General features: G+C 42.7%; 1 protein-coding gene across 1 annotated transcript in view; it reads right to left on the reverse strand.

Moving 5' to 3' along the window:
• The window catches only part of LOC129861320 (annexin A4-like), a 38,340-nt gene extending 21,234 nt beyond the window's left edge, over window positions 1–17,106 (reverse strand). Inside the window, exons 1-10 of the mRNA XM_055932648.1 lie at window positions 16,534–17,106; window positions 9,455–9,818; window positions 9,288–9,319; window positions 8,819–9,007; window positions 8,566–8,653; window positions 8,199–8,293; window positions 6,591–6,704; window positions 5,931–6,021; window positions 5,083–5,162; window positions 1,322–1,378 (exon numbers count right to left, since the gene is read on the reverse strand). Coding sequence (XP_055788623.1) covers window positions 1,322–1,378; window positions 5,083–5,162; window positions 5,931–6,021; window positions 6,591–6,704; window positions 8,199–8,293; window positions 8,566–8,653; window positions 8,819–9,007; window positions 9,288–9,319; window positions 9,455–9,809 — 1,101 coding nt within the window. The 5' untranslated portion in view covers window positions 9,810–9,818; window positions 16,534–17,106. The remainder of the gene's footprint in view (window positions 1–1,321; window positions 1,379–5,082; window positions 5,163–5,930; window positions 6,022–6,590; window positions 6,705–8,198; window positions 8,294–8,565; window positions 8,654–8,818; window positions 9,008–9,287; window positions 9,320–9,454; window positions 9,819–16,533) is intronic.
• Between the last annotated feature and the right edge of the window lie 252 nt (window positions 17,107–17,358).

Consider the following 17,358-nt stretch of genomic DNA (forward strand, 5'->3'; position numbering starts at 1 on the left):
CCCTTATCTCAGCTCACTGGTCACGATAACAACACCCTCCTGTAGCATGCGCTCCAGCAGGTATATCTCACTGGTCAACCCCAAAGCCAACACCTCTTTGGCCGCCTTTCCTTCCAGTTCTCCGCTGCTAATGACTGAAACGAATTGCAAAAATCGCTGAAGCTGGAGACTTATATTTCCCTCACTAACTTTAAACATCAGCTATCTGAGCAGATAACCGATGGCTGCAGTTGTACACAGCCCATCTGTAAATAGCCCACCCAACTACCTCATCCCCATATTGTTATTATTTTTTTGCTCCTTTGCATCCCAGAATCTCTACTTGCACATCTATCTCTCCAGTGTTAATTTGCTAAATTGTAATTACTTCGCTACTATGGCCTATTTATTGCCTTACCTCCTCACGCCATTTGCACACACTGTATATAGACTTTTCCCCCACTTTTTTCTATTGTGTTATTGACTGTACGCAGTTGTAAATGAGAACTTGTTCTCAACTGGCCTCCCTGGTTAAATAATGGTGAAATCAAAAATGTAAAAATTAACAATAAACAACATGATCAAGGCCTCCCGGGTGGGGCAGTGGTCTAGAGCACTGCATCACAGTGCTAGCTGCGCCACCAGAGTCTCTGGGTTCGCGCCCAGGCTCTGTCGCACAATTGGCATAGCGTCGTCCGGGTTAGGGAGGGTTTGGCCGGTAGGGATATCCTTGTCTCATCGCGCTCCAGCGACTCCTGTGGCGGGCCGGGCGCAGTGAACCGAGGGGGGCGGGTGCACGGTGTTTCCTCCGACACATTGGTGCGGCTGGCTTCCGGGTTGGAGGCGCGCTGTGTTAAGAAGCAGTGCGGCTTGGTTGGGTTGTGCTTCGGAGGACGCATGGCTTTCGACCTTCGTCTCTCCCGAGCCCGTACGGGAGTTGTAGCGATGAGACAAGATAGTAATTACTAGCGATTGGATACCACGAAAATTGGGGAGAAAAAGGGGGATACATTTTTTTTTTTAAAACAACATGATCAGTTTCTAACGCACAACATGATCAGTATCTAACACAAAATAACTATCAGTAGAAACATGAAATGCTTGTCTAACTTTGGAATCATATATCATATCTTTGGAATCATATATCGGCTGACAATTTTTTTTTTTTTTTAATATTGGCAGACACATGCTTCCTTAAGTAAAGTTTCAGATCAGAAATGAAACAAATAAATGTCAAATTTCTTATAAGCCTACTGGGTATATAAGCACTATTGTGACATCACAAAGATCTTTAAAACAATTTAACTGCTATTATATTGACAGAACAAGAAACCGTGTTCACCTGAGCATCCTGTTTGGCCATGTTGATGTCCACTTGTTCCCTCTCGTCTCGATTTCCCTTCAAACAGGAAGCAAAACATTTTTTTACTACAAAAGAAATGGATGCGTCCCAAATGGCATCTTATTCCCTATATAGTGCACTGCTTTTGACCAGTGCCTGGGAGGCAGACGATATTATTCCACAGGGGGAAAAAAATCTGGAAACCCTTACAAACTATGAACAGCGGAATACTCGTAGCTTGGAAGGAATTTGAGGCATGGAAACTCAACTTCTCCTCCCCAATTTCAGTAATTGCTTCCATAAATCTTCCAGGGTATCTTTATGGGTTACGTCCTAAATTACACCCCATTCCATTTATAGTGCACTACTTTTGACCAGGCCCATACGGTTCTGGTCAAAAGTAGTGCACTATATAGGGAATAGGCTACAGTTTTGGGATGCATACATAGACCCATTGCTTCTTGAAAAATCCAGACCCAGCCGCATCAAATGTTTTGGGCACATATTCGCAATAAAAAGGGGTTTGTTTACATTGAAGTGGATACGATCATTCAACTTCAAATACAGCTCCTGCAAGTTAACAAACATGTAATCAGATGGTCATCATCTACAACATTGCAGATGTCATTGGAGGACTGATTACGTAGCAAGCCAGCGAGGCAAGGTAAAATATCCCAAATAGAGCTAGGTAAAGCCAGAAGAATAATAACTTGTTGAACATAGCTATAAGCCATCAGTCTTATGTGTTTTCATGGTCATCACTCACACACTACTAAGTTTGTCAATGTTCCAACATCAGTGTCAATGTCCCAACATCAGTGTATAGCTATCTGCTACAGGACTTTTTGCTGTGAGCATACGTGTGCACCACTCCAATATGACGTTTGCTTGTTAACAAGAAATTGCTCTATAATAGGCTCTACTTCCTGACTCCTGACTCAGGAAGGGGCTATAGCAGATGTTTATCTTGAGAGGGAAATAGCAGTTTCATACAAATTTGGTTTCCCCAAGTATTTTTCGCTTGTTCACTTCATTAAAATAATATGACATTTCAGAAATTGTTAACACAAATTATATGATATAATTTAACACAAAGATTTGTCTAATTTGTAGCCATTAGATAGCCAGTTTGAAGTGCAAGAGCACCGACTTTGTTGAGTATTAGGTTGTCATCATGAATCAGCTTTAGCCTTGTGGCGGCTGAATCAGAATTAGTTAGGTAACATAGATAAATAAGATGTTTTATTTACATAATATGCTTATGTTAGATACTTGTCATTAGAATGTCTCCCTTTGGACTATACTGTTGGCAGTTGCACTTTTCCCTTCTCAGCTAGGGAAAAGTCACTTGGGGCCCAGAGAGGGGAGAGGTCAGGCTTGTCCTTTACATGTCTGGTAATATGCAGATTATCAGAAAGGGAGAGGTCAGAATGGAACATTGTCTTCATATGTGAATGTATCTGTTAAACCATGTGAAGGGATGGCGTGATTAATGGGGAACCAGTTAGTTGTCTCCACAATGTCTGTACGCCAAACACTCCCTCCTTTTCCCATTGGGGGGAGGAGTATGGCAGTGTCTGGAACCATTGTACACTGCTCAAAAAAATAAAGGGAACACTTAAACAACACAATGTAACTCCAAGTCAATCACACTTCTGTGGAATCAAACTGTCCACTTAGGAAGCAACACTGACTGACAATAAATTGCACATGCTGTTGTGCAAATGGAATAGACAAAAGGTGGAAATTATAGGCAATTAGCAAGACACCCCCAATAAAGGAGTGATTCTTCAGGTGGTGACCACAGACCACTTATCAGTTCCTATGCTTCCTGGCTGATGTTTTGGTCACTTTTGAATGCTGGCGGTGCTCTCACTCTAGTGGTAACATGAGACGGAGTCTACAACCCACACAAGTGGCTCAGGTAGTGCTGCTCATCCAGGATGGCACATCAATGCGAGCTGTGGCAAGAAGGTTTGCTGTGTCTGTCAGCGTAGTGTCCGGAGCATGGAGGCGCTACCAGGAGACAGGCCAGTACATCAGGAGACGTGGAGGAGGCCGTAGGAGGGCAACAACACAGCAGCAGGACCGCTACCTCCGCCTTTGTGCAAGGAGTAGCACTGCCAGCGCCCTGCAAAATGACCTCCAGCAGGCCACAAATGTGCATGTGTCTGCTCAAACGGTCAGAAACAGACTCCATGAGGGTGGTATGAGGGCCCGACGTCCACAGGTGGGGGTTGTGCTTACAGCCCAACACCGTGCAGGACGTTTGGCATTTGCCAGAGAACACCAATATTGGCAAATTCGCCATTGGCGCCCTGTGCTCTTCACAGATGAAAGCAGGTTCACACTGAGCACATGAGCACATGTGACAGAGTCTGGAGACGCCGTGGAGAACATTCTGCTGCCTGCAACATCCTCCAGCATGACCGGTTTGGCGGTGGGTCAGTCATGGTGTGGGGTGGAATTTCTTTGTGTGGCCGCACAGCCCTCCATGTGCTCACCAGAGGTAATCTGACTGCCATTAGGTACCGAGAGGAGATCCTCAGAGCCCTTGTGAGACCATATGCTGACACATGCACATTTGTGGCCTGCTGGAGGTCATTTTGCAGGGCTCTGGCAGTGCTACTCCTTGCACAAAGGCGGAGGTAGCGGTCCTGCTGCTAGGTTGTTGCCCTCCTACGGCCTCCTCCACGTCTCCTGATGTACTGGCCTGTCTCCTGGTAGCGCCTCCATGCTCTGGACACTACGCTGACAGACACAGCAAACCTTCTTGCCACAGCTCGCATTGATGTGCCATCCTGGATGAGCTGCACTACCTGAGCCACTTGTGTGGGTTGTAGACTCCGTCTCATGTTACCACTAGAGTGAGAGCACCGCCAGCATTCAAAAGTGACCAAAACATCAGCCAGGAAGCATAGGAACTAATAAGTGGTCTGTGGTCACCACCTGAAGAATCACTCCTTTATTGGGGGTGTCTTGCTAATTGCCTATAATTTCCACCTTTTGCCTATTCCATTTGCACAACAGCATGTGAAATGTATTGTCAATCAGTGTTGCTTCCTAAGTGGACAGTTTGATTTCACAGAAGTGTGATTGACTTGGAGTTACATTGTGTTGTTTAAGTGTTCCCTTTATTTTTTTGAGCAGTGTATGTCCCCTCTGATGTTGCACTTATCTTGAGATAGTATATGACCTAGAGGCTCACTCCCCTCAGTGAGCTTGTCCAGGAGTGGATTGTACTTGAGATGGGGGTATCTAGAGTTGACAATTGATATATGCCATTGGATGAGTTGGTGTTTTTGTACTATGAAGTACCAGGAACGAGATTAGAACCTCGTCTTAGAGACCAAACTGAACGATAATGTATAGCTAATGCTATCTGGCTATGGGATACTCCTCTTTCTCAAGTAAAAGTCTTTCTTTGTGAACTGTTCCTAAGATCTGTGGTTCGTCATGTGAGTTGAGAGGTGTGTATCTTGGCTATAAAAGATCTTGGTATTCTTTTGTAGGCACTCTCAGAATTCATTATAGACACTGAATTGATCTGAGAGTCAAAGGGCGATTTTGAAGCTCATATTATTAAAGATGAAATTTAAGTATAACTCTGACTGGTGTGTGGTTTATAACTCTCCTCATTTGGTAATACAGGAAATTGCCACGACAGCCTTCACTTTCAAAGATGTTACGCAATGATAACGATTAACAACACATCAATAACATTACAAAAACCCATCGATAACATATCAATAAAAAGTTACCTGACAGAGTGAGACGAGGAGCCTACGGAAGTGTCCCGAGGTGTCGTTACTGATGGAATCCTCCAGGGTCTTACCATACTCTGAAACAAACAGCATTTCAATACATATTCTTAAACGAACGCCATTTCAGTCAGTTACTCTGAAACACACAGGGCAGGTGTCTAGGCTCCTTACTTTTTTCAATCTTTACTAATGACATGCCACTGGCATACAGATGACCCAACACTATACATGTCAGCTACTACAGTGACTGAAATGACTGCAACACTTAACAAAGAGCTGCAGTTAGTTTCAGAGTGGGTGGCAAGGAATAAGTTAGTCCTAAATATTTATAAAACTAAAAGCATTGTATTTGGAACAAATCATTCACTAAACCATGTTGAAATTGAGCAAGTTGAGGTGACTAAATTGCTTGGAGTAACCCTGGATTGTAAACTGTCATCAAAACATATTGATACAACAGTAGCTAAGATGGGGAGAAGTCTATCCATAATAAAGAGCTGTTCTGTCTTTTTAACAACACTATCAACAAGGCAGGTCCTACAGGCCCTAGTTTTGTCGCAACCGGATTACTGTTCAGTCATGTGGTCAGTTGCCACAAACACACACACGATAACATACACACTATACACACACGTACACATGGATTTTGTACTGTAGATATGTGTTAGTGGTGGAGTAGGTGTGTTGTGAAATCTGTGAATGTATTGTAATGTTTTTAAAATTGTATAAACTGCCTTACTCTGCTGGACCCCAGGAAGAGTAGCTGCTGCCTTGGCATTTTAGCTACTGTTGCCTTGGCAGCAGCTAATGGGGATCCATAATAAATACAAATACACAGCTCTTACCATGTTTGTAAATTTGATTGATTTCTCTGATTTCTGCATTGGAGCGAGATGACAGGATCTCAATGAGACATGCTTCATCAGTACCTGCACCCTGAGAACAAAACCAGCCAGGGTTAAGTATACAGTCAAATATATAAATGCTATGTGTATGAGTTCCAGAAATGATCTAGAAGACAATAATAATTACTGGCCAGGTGCAATAAAGTAATACTTATTCTCCACAGCTACATTGAATCACCACATAGTTCACCATATAGTTTGTGGTTCAAGACAAGAATACATCATGGCCCAAGTAATACTTGTTCTCTACAAGCTACAGTAAGTAGCTAAATCACTTTTGTTCACCAGATAGTAAGATGGGCGATTCCTCAGGCCTCAACATACCTGACTTTAACTGTCTTTAATGGAGCTTTTCTTTCTGTTTCATACTGAAATTACTCACAAAAAGGCCTAATATAAAGAGTGGAATAACCTGGGTGGTGTTCAGTAGGCACGAAACAGAAGAAAACAGTCCATAACGGACTGAAATGGGGAGGTAATATCAGAACTTGTCCAATAAGAAGCTTGTTTCTGTTTTGTTTCAAAATGTTATCCTACGTTTTGCTCTAATGAACATGACCCTGGTATAGACTAAGAGTAAACAAAAGAACCCGTTCAAACCGATATGGCTTCTTTGAGTTCAGATGCATCGAACTTGGCTGGTGTCTGCAACATGGCAATAGCCAGCATCTCAAAACTCCCAGTCAGCTCAGACTTTAGATCGTGGAATAAATCCTGTGAAATAGAAGATTGTGTAAGAGGTCACTCAACATACAGTAAATCTGTGCCCCAAATGTGCTGCTGCTCCACCCTATTTCCTATATAGCGCACTAATTTCAACCAGGGCTCATAGGGGAATAAATAGGGAATAGGGTGCCATTTGAGACTGCGGTGTAAATTAAATATTAATTACATACTATACTGTTTAATTAGACACAGTGTCTCCCGGCCCCCACTGTCTCAGCCACCAGTATTTATGCTGCAATAGTTTATGTGTCGGGGGGCTAGGGTCAGTCTGTTATATCTGGAGTATCTTATACGGTGTCCTGTGTGAATTGAAGTATGCTCTCTCTAATTCTCTTTCTTTCATTCTTTCATTCCTCTCTCGGAGGACCTGAGCCCTAGGACCATGCCTCAGGACTACCTGGCCTGATGACACCTTGCTGTCCCCAGTCCACCTGGTTTTGCTGCTGCTCCAGTTTAAACTGTTCTGCCTGCGGCTATGGAACCCTGACCTGTTCACCGAACGTGCTACCTGTCCCAGACCTGCTGCTTTCAACTCTCTAGAGACAGCAGGAGTGGTAGAGATACTCTGAATGGTCGGCTATGAAAAGCCAACTGACATTTACTCCTGAGGTGCTGACCCGTTGCACCATCTACAACCACTGTGATTATTATTATTTGACCCTGCTGGTCATTTATGAACATTTGAACATCTTGGCCATGTTCTGTTATAATCTCCACCCGGCACAGCCAGAAGAGGACTGGCCACCCCTCACAGCCTGGTTCCTCTCTAGGTTTCTTCCTAGGTTCTGGCCTTTCTAGGGAGTTTTTCCTAGCCACCGTGCTTTTACACCTGCATTGCATGCTGTTTTGGTTTTAGGCTGGGTTTCTGTACAGCACTTTGTGACATCAGCTGATGTAAGAAGGGCTTTATAAATACATTTGATTGACATACTATGCTGTTTAATTTAAGATAATTGTCTATTGTTATAGGTTAGTATTTTTACTGATACAGGCTTGTCGTGTGACTTAGTCATAAATCTTGGCATACAGATAAGAGCCGTTCGGGTGCGACCTCAGTATGTAAAATCCTGTTTTCACAATCTACAGGAACTTAGATGTGTGAAAACAAGCAGGAAGGAACAGACAGTTGATGTTGCCACCATTATCTGAACAGACAAGCTAAATCTGCTTTTACACACCATGTTCCGTCCCTGTTTCCATCTGCTAAACTGCCACGTAGACAAAATAGGTGGTAGTTTTTCTATAAGAGAGAGAACTCTGTTCATTGGGCTTTCCTAACGATGCACTGAGTGGTTGTTATTGATTACTTCCTTTTTCCAAATGTTATAATAAAGTTTTGAAGAATACAGTCTCGATCTCCTTTTGGTTAGAATTACCACGACAGGACGCAGACATAGATGAACACTACATGGAAGTTAAACTAACAGCAACAATAGCAGACAATAGAAGAAACCACAGTCATTACTTTAGTGTAAACCTCACCTTCCCATAAGTGGTTTTGTAGGCTGCAACCATTGGAACCCTCTGCTTGCTGGTGCGGCTTCCAAGAAGCTCAATTATAGCGGACTCATCCGTGCCTGTTGAAAATGATCTATTATTAGCAGTTTAACTGGTAGTAGATGGAATGTGTATCACTAAATAGCGTGCTCTTAATTGTATAATATTCTACATATGCATCTAACCATTGAAGATTTATAGAATATAATAAAATAACTATTTTTCCCGGAAGGGACTTCAGGTATGTAATGTGCATCTCTAAATAATGTGTTATTAGAATTTTACTGAATCTCATCAAATCCTTCATACATCTATCCATGATAGTGAATGCCTATAATGATGAGCTACTAACCAAAGCCCTTCATGGCCTTACGGAGGACTTCCACATCCCTCAGAGGGTCAGCACCTGGGTGGTCCTTTATCGCACCCCTGTAGCCTCTCTAATGACAAATACAAACAAGTACTGAAAATGAAGCAAGGAAATACTAAAACAAGGAAATACTTTGTAAAGTGTATTAGGAAAAAGCTATGTAAATACATGTAAATACAGGTTAATGGTTTCAATCCACATGACACAAACTGAAAAAGAAACAAGAGATTCTCACATTGATGGCAGGTGAATGGGGAGTAGCCGGAGCACCACCTCCGTATCCTGGCATGGAGGGGTTGGGTGCCGGGGCTCCTCCAGGGTAGCCAGGCATGGGCTGCTGTCCTGGGGCAGGGCCTCCTGGGTACCCCTGGGGTGGACATGGAGCAGGACTGCCTGGGTACCCCTGGGGCATACCTCCGCCTGGCTGGAATGGAGAAAATTAGGTGATAGCTGGTATCACATTACTGGCTCTGGCTATGTCCCAAATGGCACCCTATTCCCTAAATAGTGCACTACTTTTGACCAGGACCCATAGGAATGGGGAGCCATTTGGGACATAATGACATGGTAACAGACTCCATACATGTTACAGGGTGTGTAGATCAGGTCGTAAATAGAACCAGCTGATTTAGAGCCTGTCAATATGTTGGTAGTTACTTGGTTCTTAGTTACCTACTTTATACAAGATAATAAGTCATACTTACCATTCCACCAACAGGGGCTCCACCCCAACCACCTAGAGAATGAAGAGACAACAAGTGAGTGATGTAGCATGAATTTAATGAACAGGATAACTCCAAACCAGAAATAGCACACTTTTGCACTACCATGAAAACAAAATACTAATGTAGTCACAAAATAATGGCCTTACCTTGTGCTGGAGGATTGCAAGGATAACCTCCGGCCTGCTGGGGAGGGTAGCCCCCTGCCTGGGGGGGGTAGCAGCCGGCTTGGGGTGGGTAGCCGCCGGCCTGGGGTGGGTAGCCGCCGGCCTGGGGTGGGTAGCCTCCTGCTTGGGGGGGATATGCACCCGGTTGTGGGGGGTAGCCACCTGCCTGGGGAGGGTAGCCATCTGCCTGGGGAGGGTAGCCACCTGCCTGGGGAGGGTAGCCACCTGCCTGGGGAGGGTAGCCACCTGCCTGGGGAGGGTAGCCACCTGCCTGGGGAGGGTAGCCACCTGCCTGGGGAGGGTAGCCACCGGAGGAAGGGTAACCTGGATAACTCATCTTTAGGACCTGAAAGAAAGGAAGCATGAGAAGGTGAGGCGTAAGTATTTTTAAAAATATATATATATACAGTTGAAGTCGGACGTTTAAATACACTTAGGTTGGAGTCATTAAAACTTGTTTTTCAACCACTCCACAAATTTCTTGTTAACAAACTATAGTTTTGGCAAGTCGGTTAGGACATCTACTTTGTGCATGACACGTAATTTTTCCAACAATTGTTTACAGACAGATTATTTCACTTGTATCACAATTCCAGTGGATCAGAAGTTTAGACATCAGGACTGCGATAGCCGGGGACTTTAATGCAGAGAAACTTAAATCAGTTTAACCTAATTTCTATCAACATGTTAAATGTGCAACCAGAGGGAAAAGAACTCTGGACCACCTATACTCCACACAGAGATGCATACAAAGCTCTCCCTGGCCCTCCATTTGGCAAATCTGACCATAATTATATCCTCCTGATTCCTGCTTACAAGCAAAAATTAAACCAGGAAGCACCAGTGACTAGATCAATAAAAAAAGTGGTCAGATGAAGCAGATGCTACGCTACAGGACTGTTTCGCTAGCACAGACTGGAATATGTTTCCGGATTCCTCCAATGGCACTCAGGAGTACACCACATCAGTCATTGGCTTCATCAATAAGTGCATCGATGACGTCTTCCCCACAGTGACTGTACGTACATACCCCAACCAGAAACCATGGATTACAGGCAGCATCCACACTGAGCTAAAGGCTAGAGCTGCCTCTTTCAAGGAGCGGGACTCTAACCCGGAAGCTTATAAGCTATGCCGCTTATGCCCTCAGACGAACCATCAAACAGGCAAAGTGTCAATACTGGACTAAGATCGAGTCCTACTACACCGGCTCTGACGCTCGTCGGATGTGTCAGGTCCTGCAAACCATTTCAGACTACAAAAGCAAGCACAGCCGAGAGCTGCCCAGTGACACAAGCCTACCGGACGAGCTAAACTACTTCTATGTTCACTTCGATGCAAATAACACTGAAACATGCATGAGAGCACCAGCTGTACCGGAAGACTATGTGATCACGCTCTCCGCAGCCGATGTGAGTAAGACCTTTAGACAGGTCAACATTCACAAGGCCGCAGGGCCAGACGGATTACCAAGACGTGTGCTCTGAGCATGGGCTGACCAACCAGCAACTGTCTTCACTGACATTTTCAACCTCTCCCTGTCCGAGTCTGTAATACCAATATGTTTTAAGCAGACCACCATAGTGTTCTTGGGCACAGGCACTAAGGTAACCTGCCTAAATGACTACCAACCCATAGCACTCACGTCTGTTGCCATGAAGTGCCTCGAAAGGCTGGTTATGGCTCACATTTTATATTTCACCGTTATTTAACCAGGTAGGCCAGTTGTGAACAAGTTATCATTTACAACTGTGACCTGGCCAAGATATCGCAAAGCAGTGCGACAAAAACAACAACACAGAGTTACACGTGATAAACAAACGTACAGTCAATAACATAATAGGAAAGTCTATGTACAGTGTGTGCAAATGTAGTAAGATTAGGGATATAAGGCAATAAATAGGCCATAGAGGCGAAATAATTACAATTTAGCATTAACACTGGAGTCACAGATGTGCAGATGATGGTGTGCAAGTAGAGATACTGGGTTGCAAAAGAGCAAAAGAAATAACAATATGGGGATGAGGTAGTTGGATGGGCTATTTACAGATGGGTGGGTGTTGCTATGGTGACCAGTGAGTTGAGATAAGGCGGGGCTTTACCTAGCAAAAACTTATAGATGACCTGGAGCCAGTGAGTTTGGCGACAAACATGTATCAACACCATCATCAACACCATCATCCCAAAAACCCTAGACCCACTCCAATTTGCATACCACCCCAACAGATCCACAGATGATGCAGTCTCTATTGCACTCCACACTGCCCTTTCCCACCTGGACAAAATGAACACCTATGTGAGAATGATATTCATTGACTACAGCTCAGCATTCAACACCATAGTGCCCTGAAAGCTCATCAATAAGCTAAGGACCCTGGGACTAAACACCTCCCTCTGCAACTGGATCCTGGACTTCCTGACAGGCCGCCCCCAGGTGGTAAGGGTAGGTAAAAACACATCCGCCATGCTGATCCTCAACAGGCCCCTTAGGGGTGCGTGCTCAGCCCCCTCCTGTACTCCCTGTTCACTCATGACTGCACGGCCAGGCACGACTCCAAACTATCATTAAATTTCCCGATGACACAACAGTGGTAGGCCTGATCACCGACAACAACGAGACAGGCTATAGGGAGGTCAGAGACCTGGCCGTGTGGTGCCAGGACAACAACCTCTCCTTCAACATGATCAAGACAAAGGAGATGACTGTGGACTACAGGAAAAAGAGGACCGAGCATGCCCCCATTCTCATCGACGGGGCTGCAGTGGAGCAGGTTGAGAGCTTCAAGTTTCTTGGTGTCCACATCACCAACAAACTAACATGGTCCAAGCACACCATGACAGTCGTGAAGCAGGCACGACAAAACCTATTCCCCTCAGGAGACTGAAAAGATTTAGCATGGGTCCTCAGATCCTCAAAAGGTTTTACAGCTGCACCAGAGAGCATCCTGACTGGTTGCATGACTGCCTGGTATGGCAACTGCTCGACTTCTGTCCGCAAGGCACTACAGAGGGTAGTGTGAATGGCCCAGTACATCACTGGGGCCAAGCTTCCTGCCATCCAGGACCTCTATACCAGGCGGTGTCAGAGGAAGGCCCTGAAAATTGTCAAAGACTCCAGCCACCCTAGTCATAGACTGTTCTTTCTGCTACCACACGGTAAGTGGTACCGGAGCGACAAGTCTAGGTCCAAGAGACTTCTAAACAGCTTCTACCCCCATAAGACTCCTGAACATGTAGTCAAATGGCTAGATTATTCACATTGCCCCCCCCCCCTCCCCACCACTGCCACTCTCTGTTGTCATCTATGCATAGTCACCTTAATTAACTCTACCTACATGTACATACTCCCTAAACTAACCGGTGCCGCCACACATTAACTCTGTACCGGCACCCCCCTGTATATATTGTTATTTTTTTAACTTCTCCTCTTTAATTACTTGCTACTTTTATTCTCATCCATATTTTTTCAACTGCACTGTCGGTTAGGGGCTCGTAAGTAAGCATTTCATTGCAAGGTCTACACATGTTGTATTTGGCACATATGACTAATAAAATTTGATTTATCTTTTTTTGAACTGCCAGTTCTTTTGTTTTCTTCATGGTGTTGGATGACAAAGGGATATTGCATGCGTGTTACCTCATTTTTATACCCTAGTGAAACAGAAAGTGATGTAATGCCTCAATATAGTTCCTTAAGACTTAAATAAGTGGAATTTAATTCCTGGTTTAATTTTGGTAGATGTTTTTACAATAATCTTTAAGGGTGCCAGTAATTATGAAACCTTTATTTTTGAGGACAATGATTTTTAATAAAATCAATAAATGATTTTGGTGTGTTCCATTGAAACATTAATAAAGTACAGTATTTCTCAAATGTTGGTATTTTGAGTTTCTCTCTATAATTATATTGTTTATATTTTTAAAGTATTGCTTGTGCATTGCCAGTCAGGGGTGCCAGTATTTTTGGAGATCCCTGTATACAAAATACATTCCGGTCCAAAATTATTAGGACCTTTGATTCAGACGTGCAAACAATACTGAATGAAATAAATAATAGCAATATTGCAAGCAAAAAAAAGGGGGAAATTATATTTTATACTAATACAATTGCTCAGAGAAATACATTTTAATCTGTAAAAAAAAGAGGTAAAATGGGTGCTTGGGCTTATTGTCTTGCAAGAAGATTCACTTGTGGCCAAGTTTCAGCCTCCTGGCAGAGGCAACCAGGTTTTTAGCTAAAATGGCCTGGTACTTGTTACAGTTCATGATGCCGTTGACCTTAAGAAGGACCCCAGGACCATTAGATGCTAAACAGACACATAATATCAAAGGTCCACTAAAATATTTTACAATGCTATTGCCTGGCACTTGGATTGGAACCGGTACTACGATAAGATGACAAGAAAGTAGAGCTCTTTGACCTGGATACATATTCAGAAAAGTACCTCATATCTACTGTATAAATATGGTGGTGGATCTTTGATGTTACCGTTATTTAATAATTCTTTGCTTCCACTGGTTCTGGGGCACTTGTTATGGTCAACACATACGGGAACATACATAGGAGGTACCGGGAAGACATTTAAATCTACTTTCACCCCTGAGTAAGTTTCTCAAAACCAAGTGAAATCGCAAAAGAAGTGTCTGGACACTTCTACAACATACCATTTAAAGCCAAAATACAGATTTGGTAAAAATACAAATAAAAAAGTTAAAGGATGAGTTAAGCATACACAGACATTTCCATGAGACAAGATTTCCAGGCATTGGATTATTACATAACAGAAAGCTCATTGTTTTGAGTAACTCCTACTTCCCCCTTAGACTTGCCAAGTTAAGTAAAGTTTAAATGGGATAAAAAAGTTTGAGTTTTCCTTCCTTTCCAAAACAGTGTGTAAGGACATGACATATGTACTGTAACGACCCTTGGTTTATAAGTGCAGAAATTGACTCTGCCGCACGAGCTTGCTTTTGCGGCACAGTCGATAGCGCGCCGGACTTCGGGCTAGAAGGTCGAGGGTTCGAGACCTGCTCCCTACTGTTTCATTACAGTACCTTGCCTAAAGGATCAGAGGAAGCATAATTACTGTGGAAAATAGCTGATCAAATATTCTAGTCAAAGAATAAATCTGCTAATTTTATTCAGATAATAAAGAAGTGTAAAGGTATAGTTCACTAAATATACTCAAATTATAATAGAGAAGTAAAAGTTCACAGGCAAATCGAGACTCGATGTGCCTTGCATAGGCTACATGGAGTAGTTGAGATGAATGATATGACTCCGGGATCAAATTAACAAACAGTAGACACTATTACAGACTCTTCACCAGTATTCCACTACCATGACTTGATCTGAAGCCGGGGTATACCACAATAAACATAAACTGCCTTGCAGGTTTCTGGTTTCAGGGCCTGTAATCGCAAAGTGGTGCACTAGGTTCAGTTTTGCCTTTTAAATCATAATTAATACAAGGGAGACCTGTTCTTACATCAGCACTCCTACTTTGAGACACTCCCTGGACTGGTAAACCCCGAAAGAGCAACATAACCAGTGACATATGGAGGGGTCGATTGGGTGTTCCCCACCGCCTCCCCTCTGACACGTCACACTTTCCGGTGTTGTGCCGAAAATCTCAGTTAGGCTGCATTTCATTTTATTTTTTTATGGCAGTTTGATCACAGGGGGGGCACTAGTAATGTTTACAGTTTTCAGTTTGGCTATTTGTTTCAAGTTTATTAGTCTAAATAAATCTCTGCCAAAATTCGTCATCTGTCCCATGTCTTATTCGACTAGTAGTTGTTCTGAAATGTTTATTGCTTGCATACATTTTACTCCCTCCTCTATGTTTAATATATCACACATACATTAATTATTAATTTCGGTTGCCTGTCCTGACGTTAAGTTTGTTCTATAGAAAGTATTTGACTCTGATGTGTGCCACAGAAAGTATTTGACTAGACACAAAATTAAGGAAATTAGAAGGGGGGGGAGAATTTCAGCAGGCAAGAAAATAAAATGAAATGAAACCCAGCCTAACGTGATCATTGACAGCTGCCTTGAAGGACACAAATAAAACATGCTTTCTGCTACTAATATCAGTGAAATGTAGGCTAAACTGACAACGGAGTGAAGAGCAGCAATCTCAACTAGCAAGCAAGTCGCAGCAATGAAGAATTGAGTGTTTGCGCGTTCACGCGAAGGGGGAGAGAATTCTGGCAGGGGGCGATTTTCGGCACAACACCGGGATCTCAGTCGTATCTACCCTGAACACGGATTAATCTGAATAAACAGCCCGGAAGGCGGGCCCAGTACAGGCCTAATGCAAAGTTTAAGAAGGAAAGGCATTGCTAGAGGACTAGCTTCGAACACACGACAATGTGTCTGTCAAGGCTTGATTCTTCATTTTGAACACAACAAAATAACGAAATAAAACCATAAAGCAAATAATTTCATAAAACAACATACTTTCGGCTACATCAGACTAGAATGGGTGCTGCGATGTAACCTTCCAGCCAATCAGAATAGTCTGTGTTGTCTCATGTGTTCCTTTCTCCGCTGAATAATAAATATAAATATAATACACTGAGGTTGTTACATAATATTACAATGTAGCCATCCAAGAAATATCACATTGTAGCCTAGTAGCCTACGCATCCCGAGTAGAGGCAAAATGGCAGTTTGAGATTAAACTATAGCCTCTATTGCGTAGTTCTAATTAGAAAACCTGGTCGATCTGCCAAGTAGGTTCATACAGGAGAGGAAAAAATATGACAAAAAGTGTAGCGATGAAACAAGTGACAATAACTAAATCCAGGATCGTTAACAAATAAGAGCGTTTTCAAAGGGCGATGGTGGGTTGGGTGTTGAAACGAGATGCTGACATGGGAAATGCTTTGCTCTGACAGAAAATTAGCAGAATAGCTAAATAAAGCCAGTCAGAAGATTAAACCTGCACACAATTCTAGAAGCACATTTCGAGAAATAGTCGAGTTCACTTGGATCGGTACAAAAGCTAACATTTAAGAATATAACCCTATAAAATCAAAATAACTTGTCTTACTTGGTTTTGACGGCGGGGCCGTTGAAGGGGAGAGATTCAGGAAGTAGTATGGGTGGGTCAGTGTATTTGTTGTGCTTTTTATTTTATCATTATAGACCCATTTCTGTGTTTGCAAACATTGCCGCACGAGGGTGATGCTCGGAAGTTGGTGGCAGAACACGGGGGAGTTCTTAGAAAACGCCAGCTAAAAAAGCCTATATTTACATGTTACTTATGAGTGCATTTCACACTGCTTTTGGATTACAATTGGATTTTAAGGCTCGTATGAATGTCCTGCTTAATATGTTTGTGTCATCATCGCAAATCAACTGCATTATACTAAAAAAACAAACTTCAACCAGTAAAATGGCTATTTGGCTAGCTTTTGCTACAGCTACAGCTATTCTAGCTAACTACTGCATCCAAAATAGTTATTATGCAAAGATCACAACAAAATATAATTTTAGCGACTGCTCAAGCAAGAATCAAAATATCCTTGGAAACATATGAGAACCCCAAAAAGTTATTTTGTTTAAAAGGAATAAAAACATTAATTTAGGCTATGTTGAATGGGCCCAGATGGTGATGGCTTTCTTTTTTCCCTTTTTTTATTCATAATACGTATCAACAACTTACATTGCTACGTCATACAAAATTGAACGCAGGTATTAACAATAAAATACTAAAACATACAAAAATATCAATGAAATAATAAAAAAATAAACAATTCTAGTGCAATTGTAATCACTCTGAAAAAATATCATTATAATGATTCAGGAAAATGTTATTCTTGTTATTCACTGGGGATAATGTTTTAAGAAGATTGAATTTAACTATGAAAAATGT

This window comes from Salvelinus fontinalis, chromosome 1 (genome assembly GCF_029448725.1).
Source record: "Salvelinus fontinalis isolate EN_2023a chromosome 1, ASM2944872v1, whole genome shotgun sequence".
Lineage (NCBI taxonomy): Eukaryota > Metazoa > Chordata > Actinopteri > Salmoniformes > Salmonidae > Salvelinus > Salvelinus fontinalis.